Below are 21,520 nucleotides of genomic sequence, written 5' to 3'. Positions count from 1 at the left end.
CCAAGAGAGTAAGAGCAAGTATAATAGAGGCTATAAGCTAGCTAAATGCTGAAGTGGATGAGAGAAAAGTGGAGAGAGAGCAGAAGCGGACTGTAAGCTTACAGCCGGCTTAGATACAAGAACCAAAAAGTTTATGAGAAAAACAAGTAGGCCATATATTAATAGTGATGAACTAACCACTATATAAATGAGCTAAAAAAAGCTACAAAGAAATTTTACAATCAACAGCCAACTGTATTATTAGTCTTCCTCTGGTAAGGTAATAGCGAGGGGCCGAGGTCGTAGTAATAAACAACAGTCAATGCAACCAAAGTCCAAAGCTAAGGTCATCTCTTCTACTACATGTGACATGTTCTTCATCCATCCAATGCAATGCAAGCGACACATCGTGCTTAATGGGACGGACCCTCGATCTCGGTTGCTGTTGACCAAAATTAGGCTCTTCTGTTTCCTTCCTTCCTTCCTCGTGGTTAACAGTCTCCCCCTCGCTCTCAACCAAATGAAATTCTGTCCCTCTAAAATTAATTGATGATTAAGATCTTATTCGGATACATTCATATCTATCGCAATTTATCTGTATTGAAGCATACTAGTAGGATGAAAGATCAACTAAATTTCACTCCACTCGAAAAAAAAACTAATTTCTACTCTAATCCAATCAACATATATGGATTGACATGGAGTGCATCCAAACAAACCCTGAGATAAAAAAATCCCCGCGAGAAAAACTACTCCTCGGATTGGAACACCATGAGCATGGGCGGATCGAGGGGGGGCTGCCGTGGCTACAGCCCCCAGTAAGTCTGATTTCTTTATTAAACTATGGTTACTTAATTAGTTTTAAATCATCATTAATCTCTAGCTCTAGTCATAAATCTTTATTATTTAGCCCTTTGTTCCTATCCTGCGTCCGCCACTGATCATGGGCTATAATTCATTTTCACTGGACTGGCGCGTATCGTCGATCTACAGCATGCATGTGCCCATATCATCCATACTGGGTGTGACTTGCGTCGTCGTGTACTAGCGATTGAAGCAGCAACGTGCTAAAATCATTGCCGCTACTGGAACGCGCCTCTCTCCATGCATCCATGCACGTATCTGACGGATCCGGCGTCGGCGTGTCGGCGAGGTCGTGACGCCATTAAATCCGGCGGCGGCGGCGTTGGAGGATGGGAGCGAGAGGCCATGAATCTCGGTGGACAGCGTAACGGGGCACCATCATCACGCACAACGCCATGCATGAACACGGACGGCACGTACGGGACGGAGTGGTCCAGGGAAGAGAGAGAGAAAGGGATCATCGTCCGTCCTCGTCGTAGGACAGGTAAACTGGTGGGAGCTTCGCTTTTCCTCTCCCCTCACCGGCCGGCGACGCAGGTGGGCCCTGTTGCATCAACCGCGGCCTGCGGCCAGCCCCAAATTTGTAGCAGTTCGTCCGAACTGGGTAGCGTGGAGGAGAGGATTCCGATGCAGAAACATGAAAAGAAAAGCAAAGGAAAAAGAAAAGGCAAAGCGAGCTGGATCTGTGATCTGGCGAAAGAAATCCCAGCGTCGTCTCTCTCTCTCTCTCTCTCTCTCTCTCTCTCTCTCGCATTCACCTAATCACCCATCCCTATATTAAAACAGAGATCCCAGGGAGATGGAGCTGGTCCATGGAGTAGCATCAATCAGATAGTCACAGTCGCAACTCACAAGCGAGACTGCGAGAGAGTGTACGAGTCCGAAAGAGAAAGAAGGAGATGGGGCGAGATTCTCGTACGTCCCACAAAGGAAAAGGCAGATCGGGGCGAGACAGTGAGAGAGTGCCTCCCCCTTCACGGAATCACGGTCTTTCCATGATCCACCCACCTCATACATGAGATACATACAATACTTTGTTTGATAAATCGCCTCATTTAAAATAGAATCGTCCACCAGTGTTTATACCCCCTCTAACACAGAAATTTCATAGGAATCCACACAAAAAATTCATAGAAATCAGCTTATTTTCACGAGAAAAAATAGAAAACAAGAAAAAAAAAATCTCCAATCCAAAACGGGGCCTAGGAGATGAGGTCGTCCCATGAATTATTTTAGATGGGACGAACCTATTTCTTGTGATTAGATTAGACTAAATCAAATGTTCGTACAAGGTGAGCTAGCTAGCTAGTGTGATAGGTTGACCCATTTATATTTTCCAAGGCAAACCAGAAAAATATATGAGCGGTGAGAAAATAACCAATTGCTCTATTTCTCACCATGCCCTGTCACAAGGATTAATCCTAACTACTACAAACCATCGCTCTATTATGGGATTTCGGCACCACATAGGCCTAATCAGATGCAATGTACTCCCTCTATTTCAAATTATAAGACGTTTTGACTTTTTCGATTTATAGCTTTTGCTATGCACTTAGATATGCATTATGCCTAAATATATAGCAAAAGCAATGAATTAAAAAAGCCAAAACGTCTTATAATTTGGAACGGATAGAGTATATAGGTAGACATTGGTTGCCTAAATAATTTCTATCTTGGCTAGGATTCAGCCCTAGCCCAAGTTGGATCGTCCTAGGACGGTCTTCATAGATTAAGTTGTTTGGTTTCTCCACTAAGTTTGGTTCAGCCGTGTTGGATCGTGTTTGGTTTTCATGGCCCCACAGGCGGTTATGCTATTGCAAGGTCATTTGGTGCTCCTAGGCCCACCACCATGCATGAAACCGAGCTAGCCCGTTGGCTCTTTGGGGGCGACAAATTTAAGTGTCCCCCGGAGAATTAATTTTTGGTTGTATGGCGATCTTGCTAACACCCCTAATAAGGTATTCAAACGCCGCAAGGGTTGTCTAAGGAGGCCGTTTGCGGGTTAGTTGAGCAACCAATCACTACCGTAGGCTCTTATTAGATTCGTTCTTAGACCACGATGACGTTAATGGTAGTACAATTGTATACATGGTTTCTTACGGCTCTAATCAATGCAACACCATTGTTCACATGAACTTTTTTTTTCTCTCAACGTGAAATACGCTATGAGCCGCTGATGCTGATTTCATCAGCTCTAGCTCAGGGAGGCTATAGTACTAGAGCCAAAGGGCCTAGGATCCCCTGCCAAAGCGAGCTCTAATTAATCTCTCAACCGCCAAGTGAACATAAGCTCGATGGTATAATCTGGTTAAAAACATTTTGGTACAACGAACCGCAAATCTGAGGAGGGCTTTAATGCAAAAGTGAAGAAAAGATAGAGGAATAAGAAAAGCGAAAGGAGTAAGCAGTCGGCTGTTGACCAGAATAAAAGGAAAGAAGCCGAAATGCGGATATATCTGCTCTGTGGAGCCGGAGGATCCAGCTAGCCCGGCCCGGACCCATCCCTATATTTTTTTTTTCATAAGAAAAGCTTTATTAATTTCAATATCGTTACATCGAAATGGTATCAAGACCTTAAAACACTTCCAGACTCGGTATAATAAGGATACATATAGTCCTACAAAAGATTTTAAAACGGAAAGATACACTAATAACACTCAATCCGAAGACTAGCGCGTTGTTCGTTTGGCTTATAAACCATACTTTTTCAGTCAACGGATAATATTTTTCTCTCACAATAAATCAGCAACAGTAAGTCTAGCTATAGCTTATGAGCTGACATAGACTGTCACCCATATGGGATAAAAAACTCAGCCACCCGTATCAAATGTTAAGACGACGCTACAACTAAATCTCGTGATGTTGGCTCCATATAAAAGCTAGATTTGTCGTACTGCCCTCTTGTGTCAGCATAATATTCAGGACACCCACGGTTAGCGAGGTAGTACGGAGTAGTAGCACTTTACGCAGTTTGGAGCCGCTTTTACTCATGACGTGCCACTTCGTCGTAACGTGTGTGCGCGTGGCATACTTCGGCTTTCTTCCTAGCGAACACAGTAGTAGAAGTACGTAGATGTTTGACTGCCACGTCATATTGCTTCACGGAAACGACCGTGCTCGGCTGTGTTTTGAAGGCCTGGTTTAGTTGGCGAAAAATTTTGAAAGATGGGTACTGTACTTTTGTTGTTATTTAGCAATTAGTGTTTAATCATAGTTTAATTAGACTTAAAAGATTCGTCTCGTGAATTTCGTCTAAACTGTATAATTAGTTTTATTTTTTATTTATATTTAATACTTCATGCATGTGTCTAAAGATTCGATGTGACAGAAAATCTTAAAAATTTTTGTGAACTAAACACTACCTAAGTCAACCCGGTGCAGATGGATGTTGAGATTGATGAGCTTCTTTTAGCACAGTAGCTATTTTTTTCCCTCAACTATTACTTAAGACTTGATTTCATCTCTAAATTTTTAAAATGGTTGTTTAGGTCATTAAATTTTAGTTTTAGACTCAATTTCATCCTATAACTGTAATGATGATCGTTTCAGTCCTCAAATTTTGCATTTTTAGCTCAATTTCATCTATAAACCATCAAAGTGCATTTAACTTTTATTTTCAACTCGATTTTGTGTATTTAAAAAGAAAACTTTATATTTTAGGCATAATTTCATCCATAAATTATCAAAATTATAGAACTACTATTGTTTCAATATATCCATATATTCTTAAAGAATAAATAGTGTTCGATGCAATTATAATTGCTCCCACAAATATAATTTAGTTGGATATATATAAATGGTACCATTATAAGGTAACACTAAAAATAACAGCTTTGAATTATTAAGGGCCACGAAAGAGTTTTTGGATGAATATTATTTTTCTGTCTCCAATCGCTGGTGGTGTTGGAGCTAACTAGGTGCAACAGTACAGTGTTCCACGTAGAACGTAGACAAAGTTGAGTTGAAAATAAAAGTTTAAAGAACAAAATACACTTTGATAGTTTATAAATGAAATTGAGCTCCAAATGCAAAGTTTGAGGACTAAAACGATCATCATCATAGTTCTAGGATGAGATTGAGTCTAAAAGTAGAGTTTGAAGAGTAAAACGACCATTTTGAAAGTTCAGGGACAAAATTGAGCCTCGAGTTCTGTTGGTTGATATGGCTTTGGCTCTTCACTGTTGCCAAGCAAAACCAAATATGTGATCTATATTTAGGTCCCATTAGAGAGACCTCCTCATAAAACGGCTTTGGTTTTTAGGAAAAAATATTATGCACGATAGCAAACTGGTGTGTGGTCGTTGAAATAGTAATTTTTTTTATGAATCTACCTCCCCCTCCCTCGCTCAGTCAGATATTACTCCTAATTTCTAAAAATAAAAAGATCAATTTCTCGTCGCTTACCCAACCCACCTCGGCCCGGCCCGGCCCGGCCTGGCCTGTCTACCGCCGGCCGCCATCCATCTCCCCTGTTAGTTAATCTCCACCAGTAGGCCCAACGGCATATTGGGCCCTTGGATCTACGTCCTGATCGGGGGCGCCCAACCCTAATATGGTTGGTGGGCCCCTATCGCACAACACTATAAAGAGAGGTGGGGACCAGGGCACTAACCACGAGGTTCACCTAAGCCGCCTAGCACCCCACCTACAGTTCTAAACCCTAGCCGATCTAAAGAGAGTGCTGCCAGCAACGGAAAGACCCACTGACCTCGCGTCACCATCGCCTCTGCACCGCCACTACTATGCTGGACTCCACCGCGCTGAGCTCCCACGACACCGGCGTCTACACGGCTACGGCGCAACTACGTCAGGGTGAAGTAGAGGAATCAGTTTCTCCATCTAAGTAAGATGTTTATTCCCTGATCTACGTTTCTGAGGTACTCTATGTTCCAACAATGGTATCAGAGCCGGGTTAACAGTGTGTAGATCTAGTATGGGGGAGAGAATTGAAAAGAAATCGAAGCGGAACAGAGAGTTCGATCCGTTTTGGATTGAAACCCTAACCCTAATCGAGTAAAAGACAATAGAAAAGAGACCGGGAGGGTGGCAGGCGTCACTCAACTGCTGATCATCACCGCCACCACGCGGGGAAAGGTGTCGCACTACCGTCTTTGCCGGCGCGTGGCAAGAAAATAACAGAGCTCGTTCGGATCTAAGAAGAGAAGAGAAAGGGGTCTCGGCACGCGAAGCCGAACCCTAACCCACGAAGCACTCGCTGGGGAAGATAAATAGTGACTCCAGTGAGTCATACCCTAATCCTAATCAGGAAAGAAATCGAGATGTAGAGATTTCAACCGAACCCTAACCTGTCGAGGAAGAAGAATAGTAACCCTAACCCTAACCCCAACCCTAAATCGGTTCAACTCCAAAAAGAAAAGAAAGAAGATCCAAAAGAGAAGAAGGAGAAGAGGGGAAGGGGCTTATCTCGCCGATCTCGAATCAAAACCGAGAGAAAAACCGAATTGGGTTAATCCGAACCCTAACAAAACCCTAACCCTAATTCGCGATGAGAAAGGGGAAGAGAGTGAACGAACAAGGGTGAGGAGCTCCTACCTGGGGTCCGCCTGCTCCATCTCCACCGCCGGCCATCGCGAGGACACCGCGCAGGAAGTCAACCTTAGCCGTCAGGGCGAGAGAAGCGCCGCCGCACGATCTTTGCCTTAGGCTTGGGCCAAAGGGCACCACCGTGGTGCCACTCGACGGTGCCGCGCGTGGCTCCGGCCGCACGCGTGCACCGGCGAGGGGTGCCACGGCAGAGCCGCCATCCCCGCGTCGCGTCTCACTCTCGGTCGCTCGCTGTTGCTGCACTGAGAGGGAAGAGGAGAGCGGCGAAGAGAGAGGAAGGGAGGCGCCGAATGCGTTAGGGTTCGAGGGGAGGACGCTGCATCGGGGGTTTTGTTCGACTGACGCGTGCGCGTGACCGTCCGATGCAGATCAACGAACGATAGTGAACGGGCCAACATTCAGCCTAGGCGGGCGCCGCGCGGCGGACGAGTTTGTTGGCCCAGGCCCAGGTTGCGGCATGGGAAGCTGCAGCGCCTACGCGAACAGAAGCAGGCCGGGCCAGAATTCATTGTTTCAGCTAGTTTGGGGCAAATGAACAGTGTTCATACGAGTTAAGTTTTATTTTTTTCAGAAGCAATTTTTGATGATATTTGTCTAGCTTAATATCTCTGTTAAAATTTGAACCAACGGGATAATTTTTTAGAGAATATTTGAGAAAAGTTTAAAGCTTCTAAAAAATAGATAATGAATTTTTTCATGTTTACGCTGCTAAAGAAATTGTTTATTCTCCAGTTATTTTGAACCAACGTGATATTTAATTGGAGAAAAAGAGATTTTGACATGATTATGATATTGTTATTTTCTAACCAACGTTGTTAATAACAATATCATAATTTTAATAATTTTATGCATTAATTCTATTTCTGCCCAACGGTGATGTAGAATTAGTGTATAAGAACAGTTGTATGTTTTAATTTTGATCAACGTTGGAATCAAGGCATACAATTGTTGTTATTATTTATGTTCTCACTCTATATGAATTGTGTTTTAAGGCGGATACAACTTGATGGGTTGTATTAAAGAGATCCCCACTCTCAAAGGTGAGAACTACACGGAGTGGAAGAAAAAGATTGACCTGGCCTTCATCTTGGCTGAGGTGGACCGAGTAGTCACCTCACCGTGCCCCACTAAGCTTATGGCACCGGTGAGGGAGACAAATGAGGCTGATGCCGCTTGGGCAACTAAAGAGATGGATTTTGAATCCCAAAAGATGTCCTATGACATTGAACATAGGAAGTGGGTCACTGCCAACAAAAAATGTTTGGTTGTGATAAAGAACACGATTGAGCCTGTAATTATGGGCTCAATCCCAGAGTGTGACACGGTCACCGAGTGCCTCGATAGAATAAAGAATCAGCTCACTAGCTCTTCAAAGACATATGCTACCCAGCTGATAAAGCAGCTGGTGACAGAGATGTACTCTGGAAATTGTGGTATAAGAGAGCACATGCTATTTGTTATCACTACGTGATGATGTGAATGTTACATGTGATGATGGAAACATTGTGTGCGATAATAAGAATGTATCCTCGTTTTACAGATGTAAACAGAAAACGAAAGAGAGCTCACGATGCATCGTCGAAATTATGGCACTGCCATTTAGGCCATATTTTGAGGGGAGGAATAGAAAGACTAGTTAAGGATGATATTCTTCCTCCTTTAAAGTTCTTCGATTTAGAACAATGCAGAGAATGCATAAAAGGAAACTATGTAAAGAAAATTAAGAAAGATGTCAAACGAAGCGTAGAAATTTTACAGATTATTCACACAGACATCTGTGGTCTATTTCTTATAAAGAGTGTGGATGATTATGATTTGTTCATAACATTCACAGATGATTACTCCCGTTATGGCTATATTTATCCAATCAAAGAAAGAATAGAAGCATTGGATAAATTTAAGATATTTAAGGCAGAAGTTGAAAACCAACATAATTTAAAGATTAAGATAGTCAGGTTTGACCGTGGGGGGAGTACTACGGTCAGCATACCCCATATGGCCAAGTTCCTGGACCTTTTGCAAGGTTCTTACAAGAGAATAGCATAGTAGCCTAGTATTCTACACCGGGCGAACCTCAGCGGAATGGAGTAGCTGAAAGACGCAATCGTACCCTGATAGATATAGTGCACAGTATGATAAGTTACTCTACCTTACCGTTGAGCCTGTGGATGGAGGCGTTAAAAACCGTCATTCATATTCTCAATAGAGTACCAAGTAAGTCGGTGCCCAAAACACCGTATGAGTTATGGACAGGAAGAGTACCCTCACAAAACCACTTACGTGTGTGGGAGAGTCCTACTGAGGCTAAAGTATTTAACCCAAACATTAGGAAGCTAGATCCCAAAACAGTAAGTTGCCATTTCATTGGTTACCCAGAAAAGTTAAAAGATTTTCGTTTTTACTGTTCAGACAGACATACAAAGTTTATGGAAATGAGACACGCTGTCTTCCTAGAAGATGAAATGATGAGGGGGAGCATGGTAGCTCGAGAAATTGATCTTAAAGAAAAGCAGGTGTATGCGCCCACTCCGATGATTTATGAGCCATTTTTCTCACTACCTGTTGTCGCTGCACCGACAGTGCAAGATACTATGGTGCCAGCACCTGTTGTTATTCCGCATGTGGCAACAATGAATGACGATGAGGAACCTGTTCTTCAGGATCTTGTAGAACCTATTGCCACACACGAGGGGGAGCAACAACAACCTCAAACAGAAGATGTGCCAAATGTGGAGGCTTTTAGAAGGTCTCAAAGAGTTAGAAAATCAGCTATTTTCTGCTGACTATGAAGTATACAACACTAAGGAATTTCAAATGGAGGATGATCCCATCTCATTTTAAGAAGCCATGAGAAGTGATCATTCATCAAAGTGGCTTGAGGCCATGGAAGATAAAATGAAATCTATGAATACCAATAAAGTTTGGGAGTTGGAAATAATTCGTAAAGGAGCCAAAATAGTAGGCTGTAAATGGGTCTACAAAACAAAACTTGACTCTCAAGGGAATATAGAGAGATATAAAGCGCGACTTGTGGCAAACGACTTTATGCAAAGAGAAAGGATTGATTACAATGATACATTTTCTATAGTCTCATGTAAGGATTCCTTCAGAATCATAATGGCATTAGTGGTACATTACGATTTAGAATTACATCAGATAGATGTAAAGACGGTATTTCTCAATGGGGACTTGAAGGAAAATGTTTACATGGCACAACCGAAAGGTTTTGTTATAGAAGAAAAAGAACGAATGAGATGTCGTCTAAAGAAATCCATTTATGGATTAAAACAAGCTTCAAGACAGTGGTACTTGAAGTTTGATCAGACAATAAAGAATTTTGGGTTTAAAGAGAATGTTGAGAACAATTGTGTCTATGCAAAGTTTAAGAATGTGAAGTTTATCTTCCTTGACCTGTATGTGGACGATATCTTACTTGCTAATAGTGATGTTAGTCTACTACTAGAGACAAAGAAGTTTTTATCCTCAAAATTTGATATGAAAGATCTTGATGAAGCTTCGTTCGTTTTAGGGATCGAGATTCATCGAGATAGAAGTAAAGGGGTATTAGGACTGCCACAAAAGACATACATAGAAAAGATCTTAAAGAAATTCAGTATGCACAAATATAGTCCCTCACCTGCTCCTATAGTCAAAGACGATAAATATGGAGATTTTCAATGCCCCAGGAATCAGTATGAGATCGATCAAATGAAACGGTTCCATATGCTTCAGCTGTCGGAAGCTTACAATATGCTCAAGTATGTACGCGCCCTGACTTGACATTTGTTACTGGGTTACTTAGTAGATTCCAGAGCAATCCTAGAACAGAACACTAAAAATTAGTAAAGAAAGTTTTGCGTTATTTGCAAGGAACGAAAAGTCTCATGATGACGTATAGAAGATCTGATTCACTTCATATAGTGGGATATTCAGATTCTGATTATGCGGAAGATGATAGAAAATCCACGTCTGGATATGTATTCACTCTCGCAGGGGGAGCTATTTCATGAAAAAAACTCAAAGCAAACCGTCACTACATCGTCTACAATGTATGTCGAGTTTGTAGCGTGTTATGATACAACGGGGCATGTGAACTGGCTAAAGAAGTTCATACCCGGTTTGAAGGTAGTTGACGACATCTATAGACCACTTAAGTTATACTGCCATAATAATCCGGCAGTACAGTATACTCACAACAATAAGTCAAGTGGTGCTGCCAAACACATTAACATAAAAGTATTATGTTGTGAAAGATAAAGTCCGGGATCATGTCATTTGTCTTAAGCATATAAGTACTAAAAAGATGCTCGCGAATCCGTTTATAAAAGGCTTACCACCCAACGTGTTTAGGGAACATGCAGCCGGCATGAGTTTAAGGGAAAGTCTATAATTCCTGGACAAAAGAAGACTCAAAGTTAAGTATCTATTTTAGAATAGAGTATTGTGTTATAGCTGTTAAATTTATCGACAATTGACCGTGATGATCAAACATGCTCTATGCGTTAATCTGTAATGGAATGAATAAAAGTAAATGATATGAAATTAAAAGATGGTAGTGAGATCAAAGGGGAGAATATTAGTTGATCTCCACTAATAGGCCCAACGTCCTTGGATCTACGCCCTGATCGGGAGCACCCAACCCCAATATGGTTGATGGGCCCCTGTCGCACAGCACTATCTAGAGATGGGGACCAGGGCTCTAACCACGAGATTCGTCTGAGCCGCCTAGCACCTCACCTACACTTCTAAACCCTAGGCGATCTAAAGAGAGTGCTGTCAACGACGGGAAGACCCACTGACCTCACGTCATCGTCGCCTTTGCATCGCCACCACTACGCTAGACTCCACCGCGCCGAGCTTCTACGAGGCTACGACAGCAACGTTCACGCGGCTACGATGCAACTACGCCGAAATAGAGAAATCAGTTTCTCTATCAAAGTAAAATATTTATCTCGTGATCTATATTTCTGAGGTACTAGTCTGTTTCCAACATCCCCTCGTCCCTTCTACCCCCACCTCAGCAACGGTAGCCCGCTTCCACTCTCCCACTCCACACCGCACCAGACGGCAGACCCTGAGCTCCTCTGCCAAGCTCCGAGCCCGAGAAAACCGCGAGAATCCCAAGTTGCCCGGCCAACAACTCCCGCCTCCGACCTCCGTGCAGGCAATGCCGGTCCAGGATCCCTCCTCCTCGCCATCCGCCACAGGCGGCGGCGTGCGGGCCAAGCGCACGTCGTCGGCGCCGATCCGGCCGGCTGACTACGCGCACAGCCCCACGCACCACTGCGTCGCGCTGCGGGATGCCGCGGGGCTGCAGGCCATCCTCGCAGGCCTCCCGCCGCTCGCGCACCCGTCCCGCGTTCTCACAGCCGCCGACGCCGCCCGGGAGGGCCGTCTCGCGTCCTCCGTCGCCGCCGCGCTCGACCGCCGCGACGTCCCGGGCGGGGACACCGCGCTGCACCTCGCGGTCCGGCTTCGGCTGCCCTCCCTGGCTTCCGCGCTCGCCGCCGCCGGGGCGGACCCCACGCTGCAGAACCACGCCGGGTGGACCCCGCTCCAGGAGGCCCTCTGCCTCGGGTGCAGGGAGATTGCCGCCTGCCTCCTCCGCGCGCACCGCCTCGCCGCCTGGGCAAAGCTCCGGCGCCGGGCGCCCGCCCTCTCCGCCGCGCTGCGCCGGGTCCAGGATTTCTACCTCGAGGTGGACTTCCACTTCGAGAGCTCCGTCGTGCCGCTGCTCTCGCGCGCCGCGCCCTCCGACACCTACCGCATTTGGAAGCGCGGGGCGGACCTTCGCGCGGACACCACGCTCGCCGGCTTCGATGGCCTCCGCATCCGCCGCGCGGACCACTCGTTCCTCTTCTTCGGCGAGGAGACCAGTGCCGGCGGCCGCCGCCTGCCTCCGGGTTCTCTGCTCGTGCTCCACCGCGGCCGGCGCGAGGTGCACGACGCTTTCGCGGCGGCCGCGGCCGCGGGCGACGAGGACGCAGCCACCTCCGATGCGGCCGCCTACCGCCCGGGGCTCAACATCACCTCCGCGAGGCTCGTGCCGAGGACCACCTGGCTGCGGAAGGAGAAGACGGAGAACGTCGGCGAGTGGAAGGCGCGGGTGTTCGACGTCCACAACGTCGTCTTCTCCTTCCGCACCCTCAAGGCCGCGAGTGCCGGCCGCAAGGATTTCACCTTCGAGCTCGCCGGAGAAGAGGACGGCGACGAAGACGACGACGAGTTCCTGCCACTGGAGATCCGGGACGACGACGAGGACGGCGACTTCCTTGTCGCTGACATCCCGCCGCCCACAGCGCGGCGCAGCTGCTACGTTCCCGGCCGGCGCAGCGTGGCGGGGCCGCCTTCGCACTTGGGGACCCCGCAGAGGCGGAGGAACAGCGTGGACGTGCCGCGGCGACTGCCGGCGTGCGCGTCGGTCGGGCGCGGCGAGGACGGCATCTTCGGCCGGCACCCAGGGACGACGACGACGGGTGGAGCCAAGTGGAAGGAGGAGGAGACGGTGAAGACGCTGCGGCCGTCGGTGTGGCTCACGGAGGACTTCCCCCTGAGGGTCGACGAATTCCTGCCGCTGCTGGACATCCTGGCCAGCCGCGTGCGCGCCGTGCGCCGGCTCCGCGAACTGCTCACCACCAAGTTCCCACCAGGGACCTTCCCGGTGAAGGTAACGCAGCTCTCCTGCTCAGTAAGAAGTCACAAAATTGCATATATTTCTTCGTTTCCGGATTCAGTGGCTGATGAATTCTGCAATCATTCATCCTTCTTGGTAAACGAATTGTTTCATCGTTCTCGGTTTTTGTAATGGTGAACCACCAGCTCAACAGACCATCTCTGATCAGGACAAAGGTGTTACTCATATGCTTGCAGATTCTTGTCTGTTGATCAGGTTGTTTTATGACAACTGACCCTTTTACGGGCAGCAATAGACGCAGGAAGCTGAGTCAGAATTATGAGATGTACTGACCTGCAACCTGTGGAGAGTGCTATCCGGGCAAAGGAAAAAAAACTGTTGAGACTGATAGTTTCAACGGTTCTTCACTGTTTAGTTTATTGCAGAGCAGTACAGGCATTTAGGACATAGATTTAAGGGAATTTACTCAGCGCTGGTACTCACCTGCATAGTGCATACTGTCTTGTTTGTGAATGAGATGGAATTTCTATGACAAATGAAAGTTGATGGGAATAACTAAGCCTCCGGTGTTATAGAAAGTAAAAATTGGTTAGACATACAGCTTGGAGCACTTGTCGAAGTTTGCTCTATGTTTCTCAGAGGCGACACTTCACTGAAGTGCAGACACCATCACTTGATGAAATATAGCTGCCTGTGCACACCTTTTGCTGCTTCTTGGCACAGTAAATTTATATCATGTTCTGAAGGCTGTTCTTGGAATTATCTTGTTGCACATAGCTCCTTTCGGTACTCCTAAATACAATGCAGCTTTGCATTCAGCTCATTGATCATGTTCGCCATTCATGTAGGTTGCAATCCCTGTTGTGCCAACGGTGAGGGTGGTTATCACTTTCACCAAATTCGTCCCCCTCGTGGAGCCAGAGGAGTTCTTCACTCCGATGTCGAGCCCCAGCCTCTTGGCGAGCCCAGGGCCAGGAAGCATGGTGAAGCCTGACACCCACAAGAGCTCGTACCTGAGGTGGGGCTCGAAGAACTCGAGACCAAAGGCCGTGAACCTGTCACAAGTCGCCGACAACGCCGACCCCTTCACGGTGCCGAGTGACTACACCTGGGTGAACAGCCTTGGTTCCAAGAACCATGACAAGAAGTCTTCCAAGTCCAAGAAGGGCAAGACCAAACAGACCTGAACAATTGATCCAATCCAGTAGTGTATTGACTCAGCGAAAGCTTATGCATAAGCCGTCATCGGCCGAGAACCTGTAATTACCAAGTGCTTGGGACATGCCTCGACATTAGGGCTTGCTCAGCAACGATAAGCACAGCGATTTAGCTGCCGGAGACAAGGGTTAGAGAGTGTTAAACTAGGGCTTCATTTCACTGATTGTTCAGCAATGTGTTGTAAAACTTGGCATCACCAAAATGCAAGAATTCCTCTGCTAGCTCTGGCACATACATTGTCAGTTGCATCTCCCTGGTTTCTGCAAAAGGCCTGTGGATGGAAGAGCAAGGCACTGGAACAGTTCTGAAGACTGGCTGAAACTATCTGCAGTGTATGTGCATTTTTGTGTATACTGTGCCGCTTGAGATGGATGATTCCCTTGTGCATCTGGAAGTACAAAGAACGTAGGAGTAGTACTATGAGATATTTGACCATGAAAGCGAGCAGGTGGATGGAATGGAAGGGCGTGTATGTTGCTGGGATCGATGAATCGATAGTTCCTTTTGCTTGTGCAGGTCCACTGGCCCAGGCATGATGCGAGTGCCAGTGTTGCGCCTGCTAAAGATATTTGCATGCAAATGAAATCCCTGTGTTTCGTGTCCGCGCTTTGCAGGACAGAATCATCGGCCTACATGCCGTAGGCTTTACCGGGCATGGCGGCCACAAACATTCCTTCCTGTCAAAAATGTACTCCGAGATCGTTGATCGTGAGAATTAAAACAGAAGAGAGAGAACCGGAGGGGGCAATAGGGGTAAAGAGAAAACCGGAGGGGAGAATAAAAAAAAAAAACCTAGAGGTAGCATGGGGGAGGAAAAACTGAAGCAGCGGGTGGGCGGGCGATTAGGGCTAGCCTGCCCATCGGATTGGATGGCGATACAAATGGATGTTTGGTTTCGGGAATCGCGGAGTGACGCATCGTGAGTCTATTTTTCAAATTAGTGAAAATTCTTCGTACTATACTAATCATTAACTTCTAAGAAATAAGGTGGCAATTCATTCTATTCCACAAATCCAACAAAAAAAACTAGAGAATTTGATGATGATGATGGGGCACTCCATTCCACAAACCAAACATCTCCAAAATTCACGTTTGGTGCCGCTTCTCACGTCGCTCCGCGAGCCACTTCAGCATATGCCACTAAATAGGCTCCCAGGTAACAAGTCCATGCATAGTCTGGCAAAACTGTTGATTGGAGCTAGATTGCCACACATGAGTAAAAAAAATAAAGCTTCACCTAGCTCCCTCTCGCTCCAATGGCCCCGCCCCGCCATCCTTGCACATAGAGGAGCCGCGGAGGAACTGCTGCCGACCACCCCTTCCTCGCGTGCTGCCTCCGACGCTGCACTTGCACTCCGCCCTGCCGCCGGTGGGTGAGGGGAGCCGCCAAAGTATTAGGCTTGGCGCTAGTGAAGGATGGGTCGACTGAGGAGGAGTTCGGCGCCACTGAAGGAGTGTCAGTGCCCCAGTGCAGCGATCGAGGCAACAACATTGGCGAGAAAGATGCAAGGGACGTAAGAGAGATACGAAGCCATGAGTCAAAACGTGTCGGTGTTTTATAAACCGGACTAGTAAATTTATACGAATGTCGCGTTGTCCTAGGAAGACGATGATATCATCCAAAAGACACGAGGATTTATACTAGTTCAGGCCGGAGCCCTACGTCCAGTCTCAGAGATGATCAAGTGCGTGTTACTCACTTGAATGCTCTGAAGTTCTTACAATAGAGGGTGCAAGAATAGTGGAAGAGGTAGAAGAGCTAGACTTAGAAGATGGGTTGTCCGAAGGAAAGCTTCAAGAGCCCGAAGAGAATGGAGATATGATCAGAATCATGTCTCGGAGGGGTGCCCTGACTGCCTTGCAAGTAACGTCGTCTTGTGGCGCACGTCCGGGCATGGCTGTCGTCATGGTCTTGTGCTCACGTCGCGGCATGGTGTGACGTGGTGCCACAGTGCCAGTCATGGCGGCACTGTGGGCACAGTGGTGTTTCGTCAGCCGTCCCGCGCGACGTGGTCTCACCGTGGCCTTCGTCATCGCCTCCTGATCATCCGGGGGCGTCGTACGAGAGTAGACAGCCACCCCTGGTCACCGATCGTCTTGTTGTGGTGGAGTTGGTGGCTACGATCTCGGGCTCCGGGGTCGTGGCCCTTGTTGGCCTAGATGGCCTCTAAGTCAAGGCCTCCGTCGTGGATCCCATCCCGCAGCGGGTGGGATCATACATACGTCTCATCGGGTCGTATTTGGACGGTGGTTCTTCGTACTGGCCGTCATCGTTTGGTGGTGTTGTCTTGTCTGCGCTGCGTGGCGCAAGGATGGCGTCTGATCGGGCTGAGGTGACCGTTGTCCCCTCGGTCCTTGCGGGGTTAGTGCGACGTGCATGCTCTTGTCAGAGCAGGCACGCTTGGTGGGCTCGATCTCTCCCCATTCCTTCCCGGAGGTCGGGACGGTGAGAGGTCGTGAACTGTTGTGTAGCGTGCGGCTAAGGCAGAGGAAATGGGTCATGACAGGCCCCGGCCTTAGTGTTTGGTCCGGCCCGATCAGCTCGGCTGGGCCTCGATTGTTTGGGCTAATGCAGGCGTATTGTGGGCCGCCTGAACGATTAACTAATCGGTGCCTTGAGATACTCGGGGTATCATAACCCCTACAAAACGAGAAATTGTTTTACCAAACGTTCCTCTAACAAGTGAAGCTGGAGCTAAGTAGAACTACTCCCCCAAAGAGTCAGAGGTGGAGACATTTTAGCTGGAGTCGGAGCTCTACCAAATGGGCCCTAATATCGATAGTGGCACTAACATCTTTTAATTTGTATACTAGCAAATATGGCTGTGGGTGCAACAAAACATAGAACTTGTCACATAGTCACTTGGAAAATTTGCAGCTCTGAGATCTATTCAACGATGACGTCACCTGGCTCAATACATCTGAAATCGGACTTCGTGCCATCATTGAATGCATATTGTTCTAACTCATGTAAACATGGGTTATGAATTCAGATCACATAAGAGATAGAGAGAGGTGTAAGAGCATTGTGAGAAATTTTAAAAAATGGTTAAGAATACCCTCTCTCTTTAATATGATTGTAGTAGTATAGTTAAATATGGGATAGAGACGTGAGGATACTTCGAACTAAAAAAGGTTAGAAGAATTTTTTTATATTTTTATAGATATAGATATAGATATAGATATATTTTGCAAAAACAAAAATATAGATATAGATATAAGATTGACATTAGAGTTGATCGTCAAAATCCGGTGGTTATCACGTTTGAGGCATCTATTAGTCCCTTGCCGATTTGGCGCACTTAAAGGCCCCGTTCGCTTCACTAAAAAAACAAGCCGAAATACTATTCCGGTTGATTTGTTGTGAGAGAAAAAAACACTGCTTCGGCTGAAAAAATAAGCTGAAAAAGACGGATTATAAGAGAAGCGAACAGGGAAAAAAAAAGAGAGAGAGGAAGTTTCCTTTCCTATTTGAATAATAATAGACGATTTGGCGCACTTAAAAAGAGTATTTTTCCGTACCTGAATAATAGACTACGGGTGAGTGAGCCATAAGGAGAGAACCGGCATGATTAGTTCAGTGTTTTCAGAGATATAACCATTCTCGTCAGTTCTCCCACATCGAAGACACGAGTAGTTGTAGTACTACTAGGCCATGTGGGCACGAGTGCTACAGCATTATGGTCACCGGACAATCTTGTTCTAAGGAGGAAAAGGTAACCCAGGCAGAATCGGTTCCTCTTTCGGACTATATTCAATTTTGGTTCAGGCCTTCAGGGGTATCATGTAACTCCATAAACTTTCAAAACACATCCATATCTACAAACTTATTAATTATTATACTGTATCATGTAAGGTTCAATAACATTACTTGCCTAAATTAATCTATTCTCTTTGTCCTCTCTCTCGAATTCAATCTTATTTAGACATGTAATTATTTTAGGATGGAGAGTTCAGTATGAACGAGACGCGGGCTGGTACGAGGACTGACTGCTCCTGCTCCAGGTTTTCTCTTTTTCCACCTGACGTTTGATCGTTCTATCCTTGTAAGCCGGCGTGCAACAGAGAAATTTCTGTGACACAACTGACAACTGCCAAGTTCTTTTCAGAAAAAAAAAACAAAATAAAAGGGTGAGTAGCTTGTTATCAAGCGTGAGAGTCATCTCAGCAGAATTAACAACGCTAAATCTTGCGGTGCAGGACCCTCGGAGGACTTGCACCTGAGCTGGCTCAATGCATGCTCAGTGTCGTCGTCAATTGCATGCTTGACTGACTAAATCGAAGCCACAAGTTCACTTGCACATTGATACCATTTCTAACGTGATGCTTTAACTAAACAACAGTTAGGCTAGTTTCAAAAAAAAAAAAAACAGTTAGGTTGGCTTACATGTTACACACACGCTGGCCCCTATTATGTCTGTGACTATGTAAACGATAGATGACTAGTGTATAATACTAAGTGTTTTAGGAGCACTGGACGTGTATGTGTAAATAACTATACTAATTAAATAGAAAGTTGAAGGAGCATGAAAATATGTTTTACAACGAGCTAAAATCAAATCTGCTAGGCATCATCAAAGGTTAGGGTTAATTTGGAAGTAAGGGGAGGCACACACAGGGATAGAAAAACCCTCCATGAAGAACTAAATAGGTTATTTAAATAATATCTCTATGGATTTTTCACTCTAGAAAAAGTTAGAGATCCTAAGAGGATTTAAGTTTCCAAAGTAGCCGTTAAAGTAAAAGAAGTCCATTTAATTTTGGACCAACCCTGTTATCCAAAAGGAAACTTTGAACCAATGCAACCCAAAATGAACCGATCTACAATTTCTCTCCACTTCCTCGCCACGACCACAGTACAAACATGTCACCATACTTTGCTACATTTTTCTCCTGCGCATTACACATGTAATTCTGTTGCAATGACCAATGAGCACGCACATATACGGACTGCAAGCTCTCGTGCGCACGCAGCCACGCCCACACACCATGGCCGCTCATCAGGCGCCGACGAGGTTGGCGGCACCGGCCAGGAGCCCAGGACCACGTCGTCGCTGGTGTCCGGCCACCACCGCCGCACTGTGTGATGGCGAGGGCATCCTGCATTCCTGCTGCTCGCCTTATTGTTACGCGAGACGGAGACAGATAGCAGTGCCTTGCGACTCGATCATCCATCAAGTGCTCGGTGCATGGCGAGTCGGGTGGCGCTGCGCCGCAGCCGCGCCAGCGGCGCCTCGGCCGGGACGGCAGTACGGCTGATGGAAGAGAGGAACTTGCAGCGGCGACGACGAGGTTGTTGGAGGCGAGGACCCGGGCTTCTACGATGTCGAGTATGTGCTCGCACTATATAATCAGTATATGTGCACTTTATTTTTTTTGTGATTATTATTATAATTACCACGCACTTGTTTTTTTTTAGAAAATCGTATAATTATGAATGACTTGAGGTCTTCAGTTTGATCCTGTGGTCGTTTGCTTGACTTGTGATGAAGGACTGTTTTTTTTTTGGCTAGCGGCTAGGTTTCGCTCCACCAATAGAAACGGCTAGGATTCGACCCATCTCTAGAAATTGATCTCTAGGAATAGCTAAGTTTCAGTCCTTCTACGTCTGGATACCTGCCTCTAAAGCTCAAGAAAAAAAAGATACCCATCTCTAGAAATCGTTGACAGATAAGTAGAAACATGCCAAATAGCCGCTTCTTTTTTTTAATAAAGGATAGTTTATATCCGGCTTTATCTACCTCAGGGTAGAATCAGGCCAATTATTACAAAGTTCGGTACAGTGACTAGCACACAACCCCACAGGGATCACAAGCTTACAAGTAGACACTAGGACAACAAAGCGGGAAGTAAAGTTCTGACTAATGAAGACCAATAAACCTAGTCGATAACCATCCATTGGAATTAAAGAAGTGCAATGCTGATGTCTCCAGATGCTGCCCAATAAGAATTAGCTAATCCCGTAGATCATTACATCGCTGCAGCCTTGCCCATTGCCGTAGCCAATGGGTTCCCCTGAATAGCACCTTTGATCGAAGATGATTCCAATTTTTTGCGCGCTTTTAACTTCGTTGCCTTCTCCAACGAGTCTTGCTCCGGAGTAGACGCGTTTCTTTTGCTAGCTCTCACTGGTGACACTTCCCCGCCACTCATTGCCTTTGTTTTTTTGAGGAGGCCAGAGTCACTTTTAGACTGCAACAGACTAGCCTTCCATTGTGCAGTACCATCAGGAGTAACACAACTAGCTTATTTGCATTTTTCTTTTCCCCCGAGACATATCCTGAAAAGTTCTGCTGGAGTACTGCACCTGTACCAGCACCCATGCTCTGCTGAGTATCCGCGGCCCGTGGTAGGACCGACTGGTTGGTCGTGATATTGCCCAGGTGATGGTCCGTAGGTGTACCAACGGCCGCCTTGTTCTTGTGCGGTCCACTTGGCACAACTGAGGCATTGGGCATCCTATTAGACATTTGACCAGCCGGTGGATCTCCTGTTTTGTTAGTATCATGATCCATGTTTTCCGGTTCCTTCTCCTCCGGGGCTTTGTCCTTGTCCATGGTAGAGTCCATGTCAATGACTTGGGACTCACCATCAGACATATCCTTCTCAACTCTGAATTGTAGCTCATATACAAAATCCCCAATGACTACATCCACAAGGTTTGGGATGAGGTCAGGATTTAGCATTGCTACTTTCATTCTTGCTCTGCCATATTTCTTTGTGAATTTCATATCAACAGCCCGAGATACCCCTAAAATTGAGCCAATTGCCCAGATAATAGGAAATCCCCGTAACTCCTTTGGGAGCCCTCTGAACTGCACCCAAACCTTGTCAATCTCATATTTAAAAACATCATTTTCGGCTCCTTTCTCAAACCGAATCTTTCCTTTCACTGTCTTTGTGTCTATTGGGACCCAATTCACCATGTGGTTGAGCACTTCAGAAGATGGGAGATTAGTGAAAAGGGCATCGTTGCCTTTCTCTTCAATCACCCAACTATTCCCAGGCAGTAGTTTGTCAAGTTCCACTGCTAACTGGTCAGCAGTAAAAGAACCCTCCCAAACACGTACCACAGCGGATTTGTCATCAGAAGCAATTTTCGGATTCTCAACAACATGTATGAAATAAAAGCCCAGGCCTTCTACAGCATATCCACAAGGTATAGCAGTAGAGTTCAAATTCTTCAGATTTAGACATATTTTTTTAACATGATCACCAAAGCATAATTCACAACTAAGAACAGTCGTACAAACTGAAATC

General features: G+C 46.1%; 1 protein-coding gene across 1 annotated transcript; it reads left to right on the top strand.

The window, feature by feature from the left end:
* Positions 1 to 11,444: 11,444 nt before the first annotated feature.
* On the top strand, positions 11,445 to 14,632 carry LOC136546824 (uncharacterized). Its single transcript, XM_066538798.1, has 2 exons — positions 11,445 to 13,075; positions 13,891 to 14,632. Exons 1-2 carry the CDS (start codon positions 11,576 to 11,578, stop codon positions 14,227 to 14,229), a joined length of 1,839 nt encoding a protein of 612 aa, XP_066394895.1. The 5' UTR covers positions 11,445 to 11,575; the 3' UTR covers positions 14,230 to 14,632.
* Positions 14,633 to 21,520: the final 6,888 nt, after the last annotated feature.

The sequence above is a fragment of the Miscanthus floridulus genome, chromosome 3, assembly GCF_019320115.1.
Source record: "Miscanthus floridulus cultivar M001 chromosome 3, ASM1932011v1, whole genome shotgun sequence".
Classification (NCBI taxonomy): Eukaryota; Viridiplantae; Streptophyta; class Magnoliopsida; order Poales; family Poaceae; genus Miscanthus; species Miscanthus floridulus.
This window is presented reverse-complemented; position numbering and strand designations above follow the sequence as displayed.